Source organism: Lepidochelys kempii, chromosome 8 (genome assembly GCF_965140265.1).
Source record: "Lepidochelys kempii isolate rLepKem1 chromosome 8, rLepKem1.hap2, whole genome shotgun sequence".
NCBI lineage: Eukaryota > Metazoa > Chordata > Testudines > Cheloniidae > Lepidochelys > Lepidochelys kempii.
Window position 1 is genome coordinate 21,031,359 of NC_133263.1, and position 20,340 is coordinate 21,051,698.

The 20,340-nt window shown below is 48.5% G+C and overlaps 1 protein-coding gene across 3 annotated transcripts in view; it reads right to left on the minus strand.

Moving 5' to 3' along the window:
* Positions 1-2,497: 2,497 nt before the first annotated feature.
* The window catches only part of SH3PXD2B (SH3 and PX domains 2B), a 119,646-nt gene continuing 101,803 nt past the window's right edge, over positions 2,498-20,340 (minus strand). For all 3 annotated transcript variants that reach the window (XM_073355810.1, XM_073355809.1, XM_073355811.1), the window contains 7 exons: positions 18,193-18,327; positions 16,424-16,528; positions 13,799-13,916; positions 11,626-11,852; positions 10,796-10,845; positions 10,008-10,133; positions 2,498-7,742 (listed from right to left, as the gene is read on the minus strand). In XM_073355810.1, the coding sequence (XP_073211911.1) occupies positions 6,210-7,742; positions 10,008-10,133; positions 10,796-10,845; positions 11,626-11,852; positions 13,799-13,916; positions 16,424-16,528; positions 18,193-18,327 (2,294 nt within the window). In that variant the 3' untranslated portion in view covers positions 2,498-6,209. The remainder of the gene's footprint in view (positions 7,743-10,007; positions 10,134-10,795; positions 10,846-11,625; positions 11,853-13,798; positions 13,917-16,423; positions 16,529-18,192; positions 18,328-20,340) is intronic.

Genomic DNA, 20,340 nt, shown 5'->3' on the forward strand with positions numbered 1-20,340 from the left:
GCTGTGTTGCCAGATTCCCAAGCCCAGCAAGATGAGTGTAGCTTTCCTTTAAATGCAGCTGCAAGGCAGCCTTTTCTTTTTGCTTATCTGGCCACGACATTGTTGTGTGCTCCTCTCACTGCACTCAGAAGAGGGAGAGACATTAAAGCAGGTCATTGTGACCTCTCTCTTGCAATCGCTTCAGGCACTGAGCATGGCACAGCAATTGCGGTTTTAAGCTGAGCAGCCTCCCCTGAAGAGTTTACAGTCCAAACATACGGGCCCAAGCATGAGAGGGGAAGCAGAGGCCCCTAGAGCTGACCCAGCAGAAATAGACCCCTGATCTCCTGATTCTCAATCCAGAGTCCTACCTACTAGACTGCCTCCCCAGAGATGGTTAGAAGCACATGGGGGAAGGGTCTGGGGGAAGCTGGTGTGTATGCCCTGAAGATAAAGGATGTTCTCCAGCACTAAAACTTTACTTGAAAACTGTATGCTTAATAGTCTCACCTTGTATGATGGAGGCAGCAGCAACTTCCCAGGGATACTTCCAGGCGAACTTTTTCCAATGCTCCATTACAAGTTGTCTTGGTCCAAAACACACCAACATTCCAACAACAACAGATATTGTGGGGACTTTTTGGCTCCAGATCCAAATGTTGCAGCTCTATCACAATGCAATTCGTGGGCCAGCGTAACAAAACACGGCTGAATACAAAGAGGGACTGGTGCTCCTCTTCATCTCCCACAGCGCATGCGGCCTTGTATAAACACTTGGTGGACAGATTAGAATGATAACACACGGGCTCGCATTTGGGACGGGGGATTGATTTCTTTCAGGCACAAACAGCCTGGGCAAGACCCATTTTCTCGGCTGGACATTATTTATGGTATACACATCCAACCCTCACCAACTTTCCCAGCTGCGTGTGGAGGTTCAGCAGCTGGGCCAATAAAATGGGGAACAATGAGCAGCAAAGCACCACAGGATTATTGTTTGGAACAGGGAGGAGAAATGACAGCTCTGTGCTAATGAACCTGGGCCTCCATGTGGATCTTTGGATTCAAGACACCTATTTCTTACAGGGCTAAAATGAACAGAAAAGAGCTCAGGGCATCTAAAAGCAGATCACACCGCCCCATGAAGCTCTCTCCCTGAATAAAAACACTCAGCCTTTGTCTGAGCCTTTTAATAAAGTGCCCCTGTGTAATTTCAATTATAAATACTGAAAGCTGGCTCTGAGAGCCACGCTCCCTTAGGTGAACTTGTTATGGGACAAACATGCATACACCATCTCACCCGATACTATGCTATCTATACAGCATCATATTAAGCTTTATATGAAGTAATAAGAAATTCAGACTTACTGCTCCTCCCTGGTATTTGTTGCTCCTTCTCTTTCTTTACCTTTCCATATCTGTGTATCTTTTCCTCTGTTGCTACTAACTGCAGTAGAGGCCTCAATGGACAGAGAGCTGCTCCTTCCTACCCTGTCACAATCCTTCAGTGCTTACTATACACAATGAGCTCTGATCACCAGGAGACAGGCCAATTGGGCATTTCATCCATCCCTGCTGGAGGCTAACCCAGAACAGGGCCAAGAATTTGCCTGTCTGTTGTATGCACCTGTTCTCTCTTGTCTGATACTTTGATGGTACACTCTTTGAGGCAGGTGCTGCGTTTTTGTTTTCTTTGTACAGCAAACAGCACAATGGGTTCTTGGTCCATGACTATAATGGACTAATGCATCGTTTTCTAGCTTACATCTCACTCTTTCCATACTGCTCCCCCAGTAAACCAACTAATTTAAAAAGTTTCACTTTGCATCTAAACTCCTTTCCATTCTCATTCTCTGTCCCAGGATGTTGACTGCTGGACTTATCATGGAGGATAGATCCACCACTGGCTATTAGCAGATGGCCAGGGATGCTGCCCCATGCTCCAGGTGTCCCTAAACCTCTGACTGCCAGAAACTGGGACTGTACAACAGGGGATGGATCACGCAATAATTGCCTTGTTCTGTTCATTCCCTCTGAAACATACTGGGTAGATGGACCATTGGTCTGACCCAGCATGGCCATTCTTACAGTCTGTTCAGCAGAGATGATCAGTGGCTCTTTGGATGGGCTTGACAGTCATCATAAAAAGATCTTCCCAGGAGGTCTTTGAAGAGCAGCTCCTCTGTTCCCAGCTAAGAAGTACGGACTGAAATGTGGCTCACCAGCTTTGTGAGACACACAGAGGGGCAAAGAAAGTGATAAATGAAGAAGCTGTGCTGACACTGTGTAAAAACCTTGATGGAGGAGAGAAATCCCTTTAGCTCCCCAATGAGAACAGGCAGCAAACAGAAGGGCCTGGTACCATGTGGATTTTCTGTCATGCTCTAACGTGGATGCAACATACTTTCCAAAATAACACTGCATTGCAGCCCTGTAGCCCAGCACCACAGAGACTCAGCTGCCATGTCAACCAGCTCCTTAGCAGCACAAACACACACCAACCACAGACATGGTCACAATTCTGCTTGAAACCAGTCAAGCAATTTTTTTTATTTAAAAAACAAAGCAAAACAATCCCCCCTCCCCCCATACCAAACAACCCTAATGGTGAAAGTATAGGTATGGCATTTACATAGGCCATATCTACCTTCCTCAGGCACCCCTGCCCACCCACAGTAATGTAGAGATTTATACGTGTTTACATAGTATAAGGAGACAAACAAACAGTCTTCCACAGTTTGCAGTTGAGGCCTCCAGCCTACCTGCAATACACTGAGCTGAAGAGCCGAAAAGCCAGGTTTGTTATACAGAAAATACAGTATTGTTCACGCACACAGCAAATGCTAATTGCTGAGCTGCATGGTGAGGGGTTTCCATGGAAGGCAGGTACTTTGTAACAATGGGGGAGTTTAATACTAAGGTACCAGGGAATCATATTTAAAATGAAACTCTGCCCTTCTCTATTGCCTTCTGGCTTAGGTTCTCAAAGTGTTTTGCAAGCGTTAGCTAACTGAAACTCCCAATCCCCCAGCAAGGTAGGTCAGTAGAATTATCCCCATTTTACAGACAGGTAAACAAGGCACAGAGGTGACATGCCCTGCCTGTGGTGACAGAGCTTCAGTAGCAGAGACAGGGAGAGAACCAGAAGGTTGTCCCCCCTGCTCTGAGCACTGAACCATATTATCTGGGTCTGAGGAGTTTTGTTGTAGATCCCAGATAAAAAGGAGGGTGTCATGTAGTAAAGTTCTCAGCCTCTTCCACACTGGGATCCTCTTTGCCAGCCTGAGATCCTTTCTGATTTCATATATGGCAAGGGCAGGGCGGTGGGAAAGACTAGGAAGAGGCAAGGGCATTAGATGATTATTTGTGTTCTCTAAGCCAGCTAGTTTATAGGGCTTCTGGTCCTTTCAAGTGTTACCACCACTTATACAGTGGGTGACGGTAACTAACCCATAGCTACGTGAGGCCTGTGCAGTAACTACAGATCAATCCTGTAATAATCCCTGTAGTTGGCTCAATGTATTAGAGTCCTACAGCATGAAGCATTCATTAACACTCACAGTCTCAGCATTTAGTGTGGGGAAAAATAGCCCTAATTTGGCAAGAAAGCAACAGAAATGACATTGTCTCACTGAAGTGGAACAAAGATCAATCTAAGAGTGACAGAGAGACATGAAATACCATAGGGAAAGCAAGCACAGTTTCTATATTTGCTGGTTCAAGTACAAACCCACCTGCACCCTGAAGGTACACATTCAGCATGGCTAAGCCATGCCACTGCCCATGATACCACGGCCACACTGCTGTCTGCACTTGTGCTAGCTCTCATCAAGCTAGCATGAGTATGTGTGTGCGAACTGATAGCACAGAAGCAGCCCAAGACGAGTGAAAGAGAAGGGACACAATTCTGTCTAGTACCTTCACAACTCAAAGAAGACTTGAACAAAGTTTTACTGCTGCCCAGCCCACTCTTAACCCATAATCAGCCACGTCCATATTTACACAAAGGAGGAGTTTTAACCAAGCAAAGGGATGCAATGCAGCAACGCTGTAGGGTTAAATTGCTACCTGATTCTGCTGGGAGCATATAACCACATCACAAATACTACATGAGTCACCTTGCATTGGTGGATCCTACTATAAAGTATGTACCAAGGGTCATCCAAAACAATGAGATTATTAGTTACCACATGACCCACAATCTGCAATCTTATAAAGCTCTAGATAAAGGGAAAAAAGAGAAGGGGGGATGGAGGGAGAAAGAGAGAAATAGACAGGTACAGTACAGTTCTCATTAAGTTTGTGCTCTATAAACTAAGATTAATAATCCTATGTATACCTTTGTGATAAAGACTTGATGAATAGGAATGGAGTTAATCGAATAGTTGTCCAGGGGAGGGGACTGTGTGCATGGGGACAAAATACCCTGATGTGACTTGTCATGCTGCATCAATAAGGTTGTCAGTATCTGATTCTGTTGGACTTTGCTTTAGATGGAATTCTACACAGGTTCCACACAATGGAAACTGTATCTGTGGAGTCACCTCTGCAGTGCTTATTGCTACAGTTAGCGTGCGGCAGGTGGGAAGGAGTTCTGAAATGGCAAGTGGTAATCCTCAAGAGTGGGGTTTAAAACTCTTCTAGGATAGAGAAGGCACTGCGCTAAATCCACAGCCAGTTGAGTACAAAAGGAAAGAAAGGGATGTGAGGGAGTGACAGCCAACCAGATGAAACCTAGTTTCTTCCTGGAATCAGCAGCACTGCAAGCAAGTGGGGTTAGGCCAAGCAGGCAGGAGGGTGAACATGCTGAAACAGACTTTATTTTAAGTGAAACCTCCAAGCACACTGACATATGCACAGACATGGGGGACACAGTGAAAGTATCTCAAGAACAGCTTGAAAGATAGATGAAGAAACAGGAAGATAAGCCATTTCAGAGAGAGTTTAACAAGCCCAGCATGGTTAGGGGATGAGATCTCTTTAAATAGGAAGCAAGGTATCAACAAAAGGCACTATATTCTCCCACCTCAAAGGAGAGCAAAACAAGGGAGAGCCAAGCCTAAGAGAAACAGAAACATCTGGAGTACCAGAAAAGTCACACATGCTCCCCATCCTTTTTCATCTCCAGGGACCAAGCCGACACTCTGGATTGTACTAGATGATACCAGCGCCCATTACAGTACAGCCACCTTCTAGCTGCTGCCTGCCAGCCCTAGGGCACCATGGGAACACGGGTCAAGGGAACCCTTTCCCTGGGCAGTCCAGTATGAAATGCAGAGTTTCAGTCTGTGCTGGGCAGAGGGGTGCAAGCATTCTCCCAGGATCATTCGAGTTCTCTTTGCCAAGCCCGCAGTGAAACATGCTGCATAGTTCTCTCCAGCCACTGAAATGAAATGTGACATAGCTTGCATGAATCACCATCAGGCACAAGTCCGAGCAGGGCCCTGGCAGAGCACAGAGGACCCTCCATTCCATTAGTGTATCTTTTAAAAAAACCTAAATTATATTTAAATTAACACCCATCATTGTAGAGGAAACAACAAGCGGTAAAAGGACTGTGTTTGATGGTACAAGCAAGCAAGGCACAAACTTAACTAGACTGCGACACATGGCCATGAGTGAGCATGTCAATGCACACATAGCTATATGGACCTGATTTTGAAGTACTGTTTCTCCTTGTCCCCATAGTTTCCCATGGTTCCTGTGTATGGCTGGACTTGGCAATACAGTATCAGACATTTAACAGTGACCCTGAGCCACCGGGAAAAGCAACTCCTTTTGTTATTCCAGTTTCCATTTGGTGAGTGGGGCTGGCTTCATTTCTTTACCTGGATCGTGGCTGAATTTCCTCTCGTTTCCCTGTAGTCTCATCAAAAAGCCTAGTGGGCACCAATAATTTTTCTATGGTGGGGAGGGAACTGCCTTTGCCAACATACACCAAGAAGCTTGTTGAGAAACAACTTCACATGTCCATCTACAGGGGCTGGGCTGCCATAGATGGACAGAGGAAAGTATTTCCTATGAAGGGGGGAGCAGACAGAGCAGAAATGAAGGCCTAGCTGTGTTATGTCAAGCTGCTTCTTGAATTCTGCCTCAGGAATGGCACAAATTGGAATGTACAGTATCCCACATATTTTTAAGCCAGCATTATGGAAAACTATAAATTAATAAGCTAATTAAATACTCAGGTGAAAGATCAGGAACCTTCAACTGTGTAAACTGAGGGCAGACTATGGCTTCTTCCTTAGATAATTGGAGGGAATCCAGCCCTCCCAACAAGGTCCCCCAGTTAGGACCTTGCAAAACCACCAGCCGCTGCTGTTCTTCTCACGAACTTCAAATAAGGTCCCTTCTTTAAAGCTGCTGGTCTCTTCATCTCCTTCAAAATCTGCCACAGCCACATAGAGGGCTTCTTTGGAGATGTCTGGATTGGTGAAAGGGGCAGCTGTCCTCTCCCTGGCTTCTGCTCTCTCCACCTGCTTGGGTGTTACCTTTGGGCCTAAGCTGCTTTTCCCTTTGGCTTCATCTTGGCACAAAGCAGGCAGAAATGGTTTGGCCTTTGGTGGAACCAGCATGGGCCGGCCAGGCACCGAGGCAGCTCTGATTTCAGGCACTTCCCTCTGTGGGGCTTTCAGGTCTGAAGTGGGGCCAGAGGAGGAGGATACCACTTTCTTTGGAGGAGGAGGTCTCCTGGGTGGCACCACTGGCCGCTGAAGCGGTGGCTCTTTGGGAGTCGGGGAGCTGTTCTTGGGCTCACTGTCAGCCATCTTTGGCAGGCTGAAGGGAGCTCTGGATGGAGCCTCCTTTGGGATCTGGCTGTCCTGTTTGGTTGGGGGTCTGTTCTCCACGCTCGGTCGCTCCTGAGGCCTGCCAGAAAGCTCTGCTGGGAGCGCACTGTTATTGAAGAAATTTTCAGTAGGCATGGGGTCCTGCTCAGAGGGTTTCTCTTGGGACTTTGCAGGTCTGAGCTTGCTTCTCAGATTGCCAATGTCCAGTTTATCATCTGCCTGAGGTGGGTCTGTCCTGGGGGCTGCAGTTGGTTTCGGCCTGACCTGAGGTTTTGATTTCAAGAAGGGATTCTGGGTCATTGGCTCAGACTTGTCTTCTGGGGGCTCAGCTTTTGGCTTGGCTGGCTTGACAGTGGGTCGGAGGTTCGGCTTCTTCACTTCTTTGGCTGACACCTTGTGCCCGCACTCCAGGCCCATTTCGTTTTTCAGCTGGAACAGTTTGCCCTTTTCCGTTTTCAGCTCTGGCTTCCTGCTGTCTCTCGGGGCGACTGTCTGCTTTGGAGGGATCATTGGCAAAATCATGCCTGGGGGCTTGGGTGGAGGCCTCTGCCTCTCTGTTAACTCACCTTCGGATTTAATGATCGACTCCTTCCTGGGTGGGAGGCTGGGCTTCTCCTCTGTATCCGGATCAGAGATCTCCTCATAGCCAGCAGCTATATCGCTGCTCTCCAAGGGGGCACTCTTGAGAGCCTCCTTCCCCTTCCAGTCTTTGGCCCATTTTATTCCACAGTCTATACCATTAGGTGGAGCTTCAGGCAGAGGCCTGGATGGCCCGATGGCTTCTTCGTTGGTGCTGCTCTCTGCAGTTGCCTCGCCAAGCTGGAGCTGAGCCATCTCATTAGGCAACGGTGCTAGAAAGTTAGGTCTAGAAGCATTGCTAGTTTTCTTGTATTTATCAATAAAGGTAGCTGGGGCCCAGCCTTCCTTCTCCTCAATCTGAATGTACCACCAGCCACTCAAGTTCTTCTCAATCACCTGGAAAAAGAAACATGACCATCACATCTTAGAAATACATAACCAGGCCTCTCTGCACAACAGCTGCCTATGAACCAAAGGGCAAAAAAAGTGCGGCCTAGAAATGCGGGCTCACACCTCTGAAAAGTTGGACCATGAGCACATAAGGTGCAATGGGCCAACAAATAATAAAAATAATAAAGATAATAATATCACCTCTCGTCTATAGCGCTTTTCATCCAGAGATCTCACAGCACTTTATAAGAGAGAGAATTATCATCATTTTACAGGTAGGGAAAAAGAGGCACAGAAAGGTGAAGTGACTTGGCCCAAGCTCATCCAGCAGGACAGTGGCAGAGCCAGGAACAGACCTCAGGTTTCCCCAAGTCCCAGTCCAGTGCTCCAGGTACTAGACAACACTGTTGTCACCTCCACAAGCCCAGTATCAAAACTTGATATAGTCACAGGGGAAGCGAGTTTGATGGGTGTAAACCAAGTGTTTACTACTGCCACATCAGAAGACTCTGCACGTTGGACATGACTAGAGCTGCAAGAGCAGAGGGCCTGCAGGGGGAGTTTCATTAGAAGAGGTGAGGATAGAATTGCAAAGGTTGCCCTGGGTCAGAACTGGGATGCACTGGCAGAGCTGTTTGTTATTTCAGTCCTGGGTCCCTCTCGCTACAGAGGCTGCTTCAGGCCAGGAGAGAGGAGGATTGGCAGAGCAGTGGGGCAGGAATAGCAGAAGGGCTGCAGGTCAAGACAGAGTCTATGTGCATGGGGGGAAGCTGTCTCAGTGCCTGTACTCTGCCTGGCCCGAGCTGATTCTGGCCTACGTTTTTAAACCCACATGCCCATTTGGAGATACTGGCTTCTCTAGATTCTCCATTTTCATGAGCATCTGATGATGCGGGTTCTAGCCCATGAAAGCTGATGCCCAAATACATTTGTTAGTATCTAAGGTGCCACAAGGACTCCTTGTTGTTTTTACCAAATTCCCATATTTTTCAAAAGAAAAAACATCTCAGGCACACCAGCACATGAGGGAGGTTCTGCTGGGTTCAGAGTCACACTTCAGCTCTCTCTGGCCCTGAACAGGAGACAAGGACAGTCTGAGATTTTTCAAGACTTCAGAGGGGGGGGAAAAAAAAAAAATCAACACACATAAGGCAACTGGCCACTGGGTGACACTGCTGAGCCATCCAGCCAAGACAGTTACCACACGCAGCTCACTGAAACCCCCAGCCACTCAAGGCATGGTAAGTTAGTTTGTCCTGGATCTACACTAGAAAGGGTTTGCCAGCGTAGTTATACCAGCAAACTGTCCAAGTGGAGACGCGGCAAAAGGACTCTCTTGCCAGAATAAAAGCCGCAATAGCCTATATCAGGATTCTTTTGCTACTATAACAGCATCTATGCTAGGGCTTCTACCAGCACAGCTACGCCAGCGGGAGGGCATGTGATTTTTTCACACTCCTAACAGACACAGATATGCTGGCAAAACTTTTAAGTGTACACCAGACCTGTGACTAGGTGAATGAAAGCCCCACTTCTGGAAGGAGGAGGAACCTATCACTATTAGTCAAGAGGCTTCCAATTGCCCCTGGTACAGGCGCACAAGCACCCTGGCACTGGGCTGCACACCTGAGTCCAATAGGGCATTTGAGGGTCAGAGGCTCCAAAATGCTATGAGCATGTGGAGGATCCCTTCCATGTACTGGAGGTTCATTTTGCCAGGCACGGAATCAACCCTCCAAGCACACAGATGGGGCTACCACCAGGATTCAGCCTCTCCCCGGGGCAGCTAATAGTGCCTCTATGACTGGCAATGGACTCCACATCTGGAAACTCACCCCAGGGCTAACGGGATTTGGGAGTGGTGCGACATACAGCCCGCCAGGCCTGGAATAGACCATTAAAGCATAAGAACGGCCATACTGGGTCAGACCAAAGGTCCATCTTGCCCAGTATCCTGTCTTCTAACAGTGGCCAATGCCAGGTGCCCCAGAGGGAATGGACAGAACAAGCGATCATCAAGTGATCCATCCCGTCACCCATTCCCAGCTTCTAACAAACAGAGGCTAGGGACACCATCCCTGCCCTTTCTGGCTAATAGCTATCGATGGACCTACCCTCCATTAACTTTTCTAGTTCTTTCTTGAACCTCACCCATGAAAAATCTCAATGGGGGTTGATGAGAGGGTGATCCCAGACTCACTCCCAGTGAACTGAATGGGTGACTCGGAGGAGAAGTGAGAAGGAGGGAGGGAAGATGGCATGTAGTCTCACCTCCACTTTCATTCCTGCCTGGAAGCTGATGCCGTCGGGGATGGTGGTCTGGAAGTCAGCAATGGTGTAATATTCTTCTTCCACTTGGGGAGGGATGGGAGGTTTAGGCAGGTTCAAACCACGTGGCTATTGCAATAAAAAACAATCATTCAGCTCATTTCTCGGAAGATGCATTTGAACACTTGCATGGGTGGCTCTCAGTGGCTAACTAGACAGAGAGAAGCACGCTGCCAGACAGCATCACTGGGTAACCCACTTGGCACACAGAGCACCCTCATAGACATAGCTACTTACCCTGTCTTCAGGCTGGACACAAAATCGTCCAGTTTGCTTTCAATGGCACATCCGACCCAGTTACTAGTCCTGTAGGCTTGCCAGCCCCAGGGAAAGGGGGCGAGTTTGCAATCTAACTGTGGCAAGTCTGTAACCCGCGGGATGAACATTTTATTCAATCCAAACATCCCCTTGACTTAAAAAACAAAGCAACTAAGTTTTGCTTAGAGAATAAATACAACCAGATGAAGTTTATGGCTGCAGGAAGGCCCAGCCCCTGCATTAGATCCATCTGCACGCCACAGAGCCATTGCACATGGAGAGATTCCAAGCAGGGAACATGAAGGAACCAGAGCTCCCTTCTGAGAGCATTCTCCCATCTCTTCTGCCCCAGAAGCTTCATTCTCCTGGATCCAGAGCCAAGGGAGATACAAATGTCTCTGGCAGAGGGACTTTTCCCCTGGGGAGGTGGCAGTGATGGCCAGTGGGACAGCTGGGTCCAGGACGACACTTACTATAGTGAGATCTCGGCGAGGAGGGGGCCTCTGCCTCATCTTTGGCGACTCTGTGGAGAAACGATTCCAGATTCCATTGAGGTTTGAGGCGCAGCGTCAACACGTTCCCAAAAGGACACATTTCAGAGGAGAGCAGCAACAAACCCCACATCCAAACCTTATGCCCTTCCCTCCCCACAGAGTACAGCTAGGCTGCCCCCCTGCTCCTCATTTTTCCTAAAGCAAACTGAGTCAGACAGAGCCTTATCTGTTCAGGAACTACTGGGACCTAGAGCCTTTCCAGCACACCCAGCCCTTTGCAGAGATGCCAGGGCAGCCCAGCCAGAAGCAAAAGCCACAGTGCACAAGTGGCCATGCATGGGAAGCTGGGTGGCATATTAGTGCACTTGTCTTACCGATGTAGAAACCTGCATTCAAACCCGGTTCCAGTGATTAACCTTGCAGGGACGATCCAGAAGCACCCACCCACTCACAGCTACCAAGGGGGGATGAGATGTGCCTCATTCATGAGAAGGAGAAAGGGAAGACTTGGTGGAGGGGGAGCAGAACCCATGTTGGCTTCTGCCCCATTAGAGAGATCTAAAGATCTCAGATAACTACACAAAACGATCCTCACTGGCTCCCAGGCCAGTCTCCCTGATCTTCACTAAGAGCCTCGTTCTTAACACAGTCATGTCCAGACATAGTGAAAAACCACCCAGTGCCCAGGAGCCCTCGGAAGGGCAGCTGGCTTCCACCCCTGCGCCCGGCTGCACTGTTCAGCAACACAGCCACGCTGGAGGAGCTGCACCAAACACCCAGCCTTTAGAATCTCCCCACTGCCCACTTACTGCGTCGAATGTCAGCCTGGGGTAATGGTCGGCCATCAAACCTCCCCTCTCTTTGGTTGTTGGGCCCGTCCTTCTCTCGGCCCGTCGAGTTCTGCTGCCGGGGAACGCCATCCAGATCCAAGGCACATGAGTGGGTGGATGAGCCAGATCCCAATTTCTGTGTAAACATCTCTCCAGTTCCTTTCTTCAGATAGGATGCCGGGGCCCAGCCCTCTTGACCCTGATACCTGTAACAACAGGATCCTTCCTTCAGCCTCATCAGCTGGGGCTCATGCCAGCACCAACCTCTCTTACTTCAGCACCTCCCTACACCTCAGAGCTCTGCCTGCTCCAGTGAGCCAACCCATACATATGCCCAACTACATTTGGGCAAGGGAGTGGCTGGGCCCGGGGATCAGTGATGAGTCACAGAGACATACAGTGCTAGCTGGCAGATCCCACAGGTGCTGACCAAGACCTGTCCACACAGGCCTCTGTGTGAAACGAGCTGGTTTGGTTTCAGTCCATGTTTCCAGGGGCCAGGTGTCCACATCACAGAAAGCTCCACCCCTGACTGGCTCCCCTTTGCAGGCAGACTCAGCATAGGGATCTGGGACTAAGTGGGCAATGAAATCGCCTCTCCTCTCTCCCCTTCAGGAATTGCTCAGATCCGGAGTGAGGCAAAGTGGCAGGGCAGTGGCAGGGGAAACTGAACAGCCGCTGCTGCCCATTAGGTACCTGCTCTTTGATTTAAAACACAGGCATTCAGTGTGCAGGGCTGTCTGGCTCCTTTCCCTGTACTAAATTCACACAAAGTCTGGTGGAGAACCCAACCCCCTCGCTCTGATTGAAAAAGCCATACCCAAGGATCTCACGCCAAGCTCAGGAGACCTCTCCCCGCTGGCTGGGGGTGAAGTCATAGGGCTCAGATGGCACCAGATGCTGAGCTTGTAATTGTCTTGGGCTTTTCACAGCAGCTTTTCCCAGTTTAAGAAATCAACATGCATTCTTTTGGCCTGGCTGCTGCCAACTCCACAGGTTCAGTGCAAGGTTAAGAAAACCAAGGCGTCTCCCACCCAACTCTGCACGTGCTTGTTGCTAGCCTGCAAACACCCGCCCAGCCTCTGAGACTAAACGAGCCTTAGCCCTGGATGCTCAGAGATTTTTGGCCTGTGAAACAGGCTGAGGACAGCAGTCTGGCCTGGATGACAACGTTTCAAGAAAAGCCCCATAATACAGTCAGAGGATCTAGCCTGCATAGGTGGCCCTCATACAGGACATATGTACAGTCACCAGCACACTGGCATTTCCATGACAATGATGCATGCAGTAAGATTAAGGGGCTGATATAGGTCTCCCCCATGCTGTTGAGGTATCACCGTGGTGTCATTGCTTCCCCCAACACAATTAAAACACAGCTCATCCTTGCATCAAGATGGGACTGATCTGTGTTTTAACCATGTGCCTGAGCTGTGCTAGGGCATGACCTTAGCAGGGCTGTAGTGGTTTGGGAATGAAGTAAGACCAGGGTTCAGTCCTATCTGCACTGCAACAGCAAACCACGTTGATTGGGGTCATATAAGACTTGGACAGATACATCAGACAGAGAAAGTCAGGCGAGAAGACAGAGCTGTGTCAGAGATCATCACATACCAAGGTCCTCTGACACACACAATAGCTTCTACAGTGTAGAAGTGCCCTTAACCACCACCCTTTTCCCTTCCCAAAAAAACCAGGCAGAACAAGGCTGCCACATTGGGATCTCTTCCTGCTTGCTCTACTGCCTTTGGCATTGTAGCAGCAGCAGTAATACTGTGCATTTACCTGACACTTTTCTGAAGTGCTCTGAGATCTAGGGATGAAAGATGGGCAAGGATCATGATCTTGGCACCCATTTTACAGCTTGGATAACCAGAACCCCAGACCACACAGTGAGTCAGTGGCAGGGCTGGGAAGAGAACCCAGAGGCACCAACTCCCAGTCTTGCTCTCCCATCTACTAGCCCATGCTGTTTCCCTAATACACTGAGCTAGAGGATACCACCCCCTAGGATTTGGGAGGAAGCCCCCCTCAGACACACACCTTAAAAAGATTGTTCAGATTATTCCTCCCACACACTCAAGGCCCCTCCCCCCCACACCTTTGTATAAACACCACCTGCACTCTGTGAGAATAGCACGAGGGAGGAAAGTACCTGATTTTCCACCAGCCCTCAAGGTTTTTCTGGATCACCTCTACCACAGCCCCTTTGTCTAGGTTCATTTCATCCTCATCTCTAGCGGTATATGGGTAAATGACCGTGTACTTCTCCTCTGTTAAGTACAAACACAGTGTCATAAATGGCTTATTTTAGGAAAAACAAAATTCATTAGAATAGGAGCCACACTAAGAGTGCACGTCTACACACGCACGCACACTCATTTGGAACAGACTTGTCGGTAAAATACATTTCCAAACGCCAATGGATTTGCTTTGAAATGTACAAGCGCACACCAGTTCACCAACACACTGGGCAGGGCCATAGAGTCCCAGTCTGCATTCCACATGGGAGGACAGACCTGGCCCAGGCAAGGTTGGCTTAGCACTCTGAACAGTTCCCATTTTCGTTCAGGGTTGTGTCTGTCCTCTGTTATTTTTAAAGCCTCAAGGATTCACCCCACCCCTTGCTGCCTTGAATCCCTACATTACAACCACTATTTCTTCTAGACCAGCAGAATTGGACATGGCCCCTTTCAGAAACCCAGCTCTCTTGCCACTCCTTTAGCCCACAGCTAACCTGGAGATTGTGCTTCAGGGTGTCCATTGCTTTAATCTAAATTTTCCCACCTCTCTATCCACGCAGTCACTGGGCCACCCTGGTGCGCCATGATGCTGTGTTAGCCATAGTTCAGAAAGGGGGCACCATGGAACAATAATTAAAAAGCACATATAGAAACAACTTCTCATGCAGAGATCTCAAATCCCTCTCCAAAGGTAGGTCTGTACTAACACACCCTTTTACAGAGGAGGAACTCGAGCACAGAGTGGGGAAGTGACTTTGCCAAGGTCACACAATGAGTGAGATGCAGAGCTGGGAACAGATTCCTAGTCTGGTGCCCTATCTCCTGGACTGAGTGACTGTGGGCAGGGATATGGTAGTCTTATTTCTAACGGGGAAGGAGATGCAAGGACAAAACAACCTGTTAGCAACGCTCACTTTGCAAACAAGATGCTGTTAGATCAACCAGCTGTTCCTTATTTTCTTATCTCCCTCACCCTGTCCCTGCTTTTGAGGGGCAAACCCATGCAGGGCTTGCACTTAGCCGGTTATGGAATAAGATGCAGACCACCTGGGGAAAAACTCAAAACTCAGAGATGCTGCAGCGTCATGTTTCTCCACCCTACAGTTTTCCCGCCTCTGCATCCCTGGAACAGAACTGCCCACTGGAGAGCTGGAAGCTCATTTTCCATATGACTCTCCACCCGCTCTGCATGCTGAGTCAAAGCTAAGAAATGTCCTGTCAATCCAGGAGCTCTGAGCTAAGCCCTCACCTCCTAACCCCCCGCTGAAGTGCTAAGATCCAGGTTCACAGCCCAGTGTATAAGCTCTGCACACATATGATATCAGGGAGCAGAAACTCCAGCCTTTAGGCCCAGAATAGATAGGCCTTTACCCAGTGAGCTAAAGGAGTAGCCAGCAGAGGGACGGATTATTGATGTGAGCAGGTTTGACAATACAGCCAGCAGGAGGCAGCAATGCACACAGGCACCAGTGGAATGCAGAGGGGCTGGCACCAGCAGAGTTCACCACATGCCAGGCATACAAATACCACAGGCTGCAGCGCATGCAGACAGACACAGGCAAGGCTCCAAGCACAGAACAAAGGCAGCGGAAAAAGTCTCTATAGCATCCACCTTGACCCCATCCACTGGTGTACAAGTCCCCAAGGGTCCGACGGCGGCCAACATGCCTGGGCAGAGACCAGTATCTCCAAGGGACTGGGAGGAGCACGTCAGGGAAGCAGGAGAGGGACAAAAGAGGACGTAAGGAGGCAGCACCAGACCTTGTAGTCTCGCCCGTAGGAAGAAGACAGGGATGACACCATGGAGCTGTCAGATTGTACTCATCTGGGTTTCAGGTCACTGGTCCTCCCCACGCGACCCCCTCCCCAGGCTGTGGGGTAAACCTAACTATGGACCTAAATTAAGCCCAGACTTCTTGGAGCTCAAGCTCCTAGAAAGGTCAGGATGTGTTGTATGGGAGCATGGGGCACGTCTGAGTTACCTTAAATAAAGCTTGTACTCTCGTTATTCCAACAGCATGTGCTACTGTATTCTCCTTTCTCCTGCCTGCCCCACCCACCCAACTCTCTAATAAGGGGAAGGCCACAGCTCATGTGAAATAGGAGAGGCAAGGCCCCCGCCCCCACCCAGGACCTGCTGTCCTTACTAATAGCAAGTGAACAACTACACAGATACAGGGATCCAAATGAGGGCTTGTGGCTCCCCCAAGGTTGCAGGAGTGGGTGTTTTGGGGAGGTGATACACACAGCCCCTTTTGCGGCAGAGGGGGAATGGCAGGCCACTCATTCAAACCCATCAGCATCCAACTTCTCTGCCAGTGGCACTAGAGCAGCTGGCTGCAGTTCTCATCTTGACTCCTGGTGGGAAGATAGGGAGATTAAGGCCATGCCTTGTTAAATGACCCGATCCAAGGTCACTTGTAGGTTTGTTGCCCTGGGCTCCACCGTGCTAAATGGAAAAGGTCTAAGCAGCCCAGGAAGTCCCATGCATACTTGGATAGAGTGGTGGATCAGCTCTTCTCAAACTGGCTTCTTACCTTCTTCGGGCTGCATTGAGAATTCATCCTGGACACCATCCTGAGCTTCCAGGCATGTAGCTGGGACCCAGCCTTGCTCATCAGATGTGCTCACAAACCACCAGCCTGAAAACAAGCAGCAGACCCTTTAGCTGGGGGCATCCTTTTGAACATGCTCCCACAACCACCAGCTGACAACTGTTCTCTCCAACCAGTCAGGAGTCCGCTCAACCATGCTCCTTGCCTGGTCTGTATGCAACAGGCTGGAAGGTGGGTCTACACCTGGGTGAATCCACAGCAACAGGGCAAACGGCTGCATGAGCAGCACGAACCACCTTACAGGAATTTACAGTTTGAAGGGAAAGTGGTCAGGCTTTAAAAGACCACAGTCCCTCCCATGTGTCACTAACAGCTAAAATGGAACGGATTTTAACATCTAATTTAATGTAATTTATTTTTCCTCTTTATACTGTTTGCTTTCTTTCTGAATTTCCCTCAGCTTAATATCCAAGCCCAGTCTAACTAGCAGAGATGAATGAATCTGGCTGCAAATAAAATAAAAAAAATAATCCACTGGCTCCCACCACTTGTGCATTCATGAAAACAGCCAATTTTAAAGACTATCTGTGGAAAGCAAATTCAGAACTCAAACATGAGTATTCTCACTGGAAACCTAACTATCCAGAGGTCACAAACAGGACCATGACCGTGTCCAATCAAAACGAATCAACCCCGCTCCATTATCAAACACACAAGCCATTTGTTGAGGGAATAATCTAAAGACCAAACATTTCACAGGAAAATTTGAAGGGAAAAATCAGCAGTTGCTCATGTACAATCTGCTAACAGAAAAGTAGGGCTGAAATCGTGTGTGTGTGTGTGTGAGATACATACATATATATTTGACTCTGATAATTAGTTTAACTTTTGCTGCAATGTCCTCTTTCTGGTTCTCAAAAATTAGGAGCTAATACAATTAATCTTCTTGTGTTTGTGTTTCCAGAATGTTAAAATTCAAAGCAAAAGCTATTTTCTGATTTCTTTGTTAAATCCATGAAGTAATTTCTATGACATCAGTAAGCTAATTCTCTTTTCGAACAAATTCCCAAAACTAGGCCTAAAGCACTCACATAGTCCCTTCCAAGTAATTAAGGATGTGCTACGCTTGAAGCATGTGGGTTGTTCTGTTAACTTCAGAGGGGCTCCCCCTGTGCTGAAGTGCCTTGCTGCACTAGCGTTTCACTCTCCATTCCACCCCCTGTCCTTTTCAGCAGAGGTCACCAACAAGGGAGCCGACTCTGGGGGTGATTTTTGTCATGTGGACACATGGGCCAAGATATTTGGAAATAGGAGCCTAAAATTAGGCTCTTAAATCTAGTTAGGCTCCTAAATAAGTGGCTCAAATCTCAGATGCGCTGAGCACCCACAAGTCCAACAGAGGTCAACTGAATCTGCTGGGTGCTCAGCACTGTGGATAATCTGGCCCATAATTTAGGGGCCTATATCTTGACCATGTCCACAAAGAACAGCCATTTCACACAGGCCCCCAACAGCCTTCAGATGGCAACACTAGCAGTCACTGCTGACGTGGGCAAGCTGAGAGGACAGCCTTAGGAGACCCCTTGGAGGTGTCCAGAGGCCAGTTGGCTCAAGATATTTTTATTTCCATGACGACACTCTAGGACTATCACCCACTGTGCTGGGGACCCTGCTCTGAGGGATGAGGTGGATTCGAAACCATTTTTTTAAGGCCACGTGTCTGGGTCCACAGACACTTGGGCTCTCCTTACCTGATTCATTCTTCTCAATGATATCCACCACCTGACCCACGCATAAGCTGATCTCAGAGCTCTCCTGCTTCTGGTAATCTGCCACCACCACATACTGCTCCAGGACCATGGGATCTACCGATGCCAAGTCACCGCCTACATGTGGGGAACAAAACACAATCTGTGCACCCAGTCACCATGGCTCATGACAACACATATCACCAACCTGCTCCATGGCTACTGCTGGCCTGCAAGAAGCTACAGGAGCAGGGCATCATTTGGACCCCAGCGTGAGGAAGGTGAATCAAACAGAGTGAAGAAGAGGAGAAAATGAGTGGCCAGGTGAGATCAGTGCAGCCAGGTGAGGCCTCTTAACCTGCTCCCCACCTCCTGCCTGCACTCCAGAGATGCACAAGCATTCCCACCACCATAGATGCAAACAGCTGCCTGGTCTCCTTTGGTATTGACGTAATTGCAGGAAAAACCAAGGGAGGCTTTAACTAGTGCATGGATTTGTGATGGACAGGAGAACTGGTTCCAAAGAACTGAGAATCACCCTGAACCTCAACCCAAACTTTTTGGAAGTTGGGCAAAGCTTAAGAGAACAAAGTAACTTAAAAATCTGGTTATTTTCTCACTGCTGCTGCCTATCCTGGTTCCAGGCAGAAATGCCAAAATACCCCAAGAGAGGCTGTTCTGATCAGGGGCTCCCGTCTATTTCTGCACACTTACAGGCCAAGATTTTCAAAAGTGACTAGTGGTTCTGGGGGGCCAAGTTGAAACATCCCTCAAAAGGCTGAATTTTCAGAAAGTGCTGAGCATCTGCCCTCTGAAAATCAGGCCTCTCTGAAGTGCCTCAGGGTTGGTTACCCAAACTCACAACTCACTTTTAGAAGTCTTGACCTAGGGGTTTGGACATGGCAACTTCACGAGCATTCACAGGACAAAACAGACCCTCCCCTTCCTTTGCCTTACTGCCTAACCCTATATATTTCAGAGACTGTCTCTTGTCTCTCCCCATTAAAATCCCTTCTCAGATTCAGTCTCCTGGTTTGCTTTTCACCACTAGCCCCCACTGCCAAGTTCTGCCCTCTGCCTGCAGTATATTCTTATTTAAAATACACATAAATAACCAAAGACAATGCAAGGAAAGCAACTCACTGATAGAGAAAAGGAAAGGGGGAAAAGTATTTCCCCTCCTCTATGTCTCACTCTGCCCATTCCCACCCAACTCCTTTCCCATTGCCCCCCCCTTGTGATGTCATGCATGAGTAGCGTTCTCATTTAGGGCCTGATCTATGCACATAGCTGCTAAAGGACTCACTCGTTGAAGGCTTACAGGATCGGTCCTTTACATCAGAAACTTCATGGGCAGGGAGGGACTCTGTTGCCTTGTATGTTTGTAAAACACCATGCACTTCTGTGGTTCAAATGAAAATCAACCTGAGGCTTAGTGCCTTTCAACTCTCCATGCAGGACAGGGAAAACGCAGCCAAATGTGACCAGAATGTGTAGAGAGCGTAAGGCCTGCAGGAGAGTTTGCACTATGCCCTACTAATGCCCTGAACATTGTTAGCCAGTATAACTTGCACCCTGCGGCAGGGTCTCTGCTACTGACCTTCATGGCCTTTGGCCAAAGTAAAATATGTGGAGTTATTTCCTGTGGTAACTACATCTGGCACTACAGGAGCTCTGAGCTTGCACTTCTGGAGGATGAAGCTTAAGCAAACAGGGATTTTTAAAAACCCCAAGAATTCAGCTGGCCTTGCAGTTTAACACGTGCCTGCTTGCTCATGTTCCAAAGCATCTTCCTGCTCTGCTGGACATGGGACAAGTACAGACAGGATAAAGAGAGAGCACAATGCTCACTATGGTAAGGAGGGTCCTGCCAGCTATAGAATGGAATATTAATACAAGTTACAACCAAAAGAACTAAAACCAAAATCCTCCATGTCCACTCCCTGCAGAAAGACAAAGGCAGAAAAGTTTTGGTCTTGCTCAGAATATTCTCAGCCTGTAGGGGGCAGTATAGACTAAGATGCGTTGAGCTTATGCTCAAATAAATTGGTTAGTCTCTAAGGTGCCACTAGTACTCCTTTTCTTTTTGCGAATACAGACTAACACGGCTGCTACTCTGAAATGAGTCTGTCCAGCAGATGGAGGCTGGAA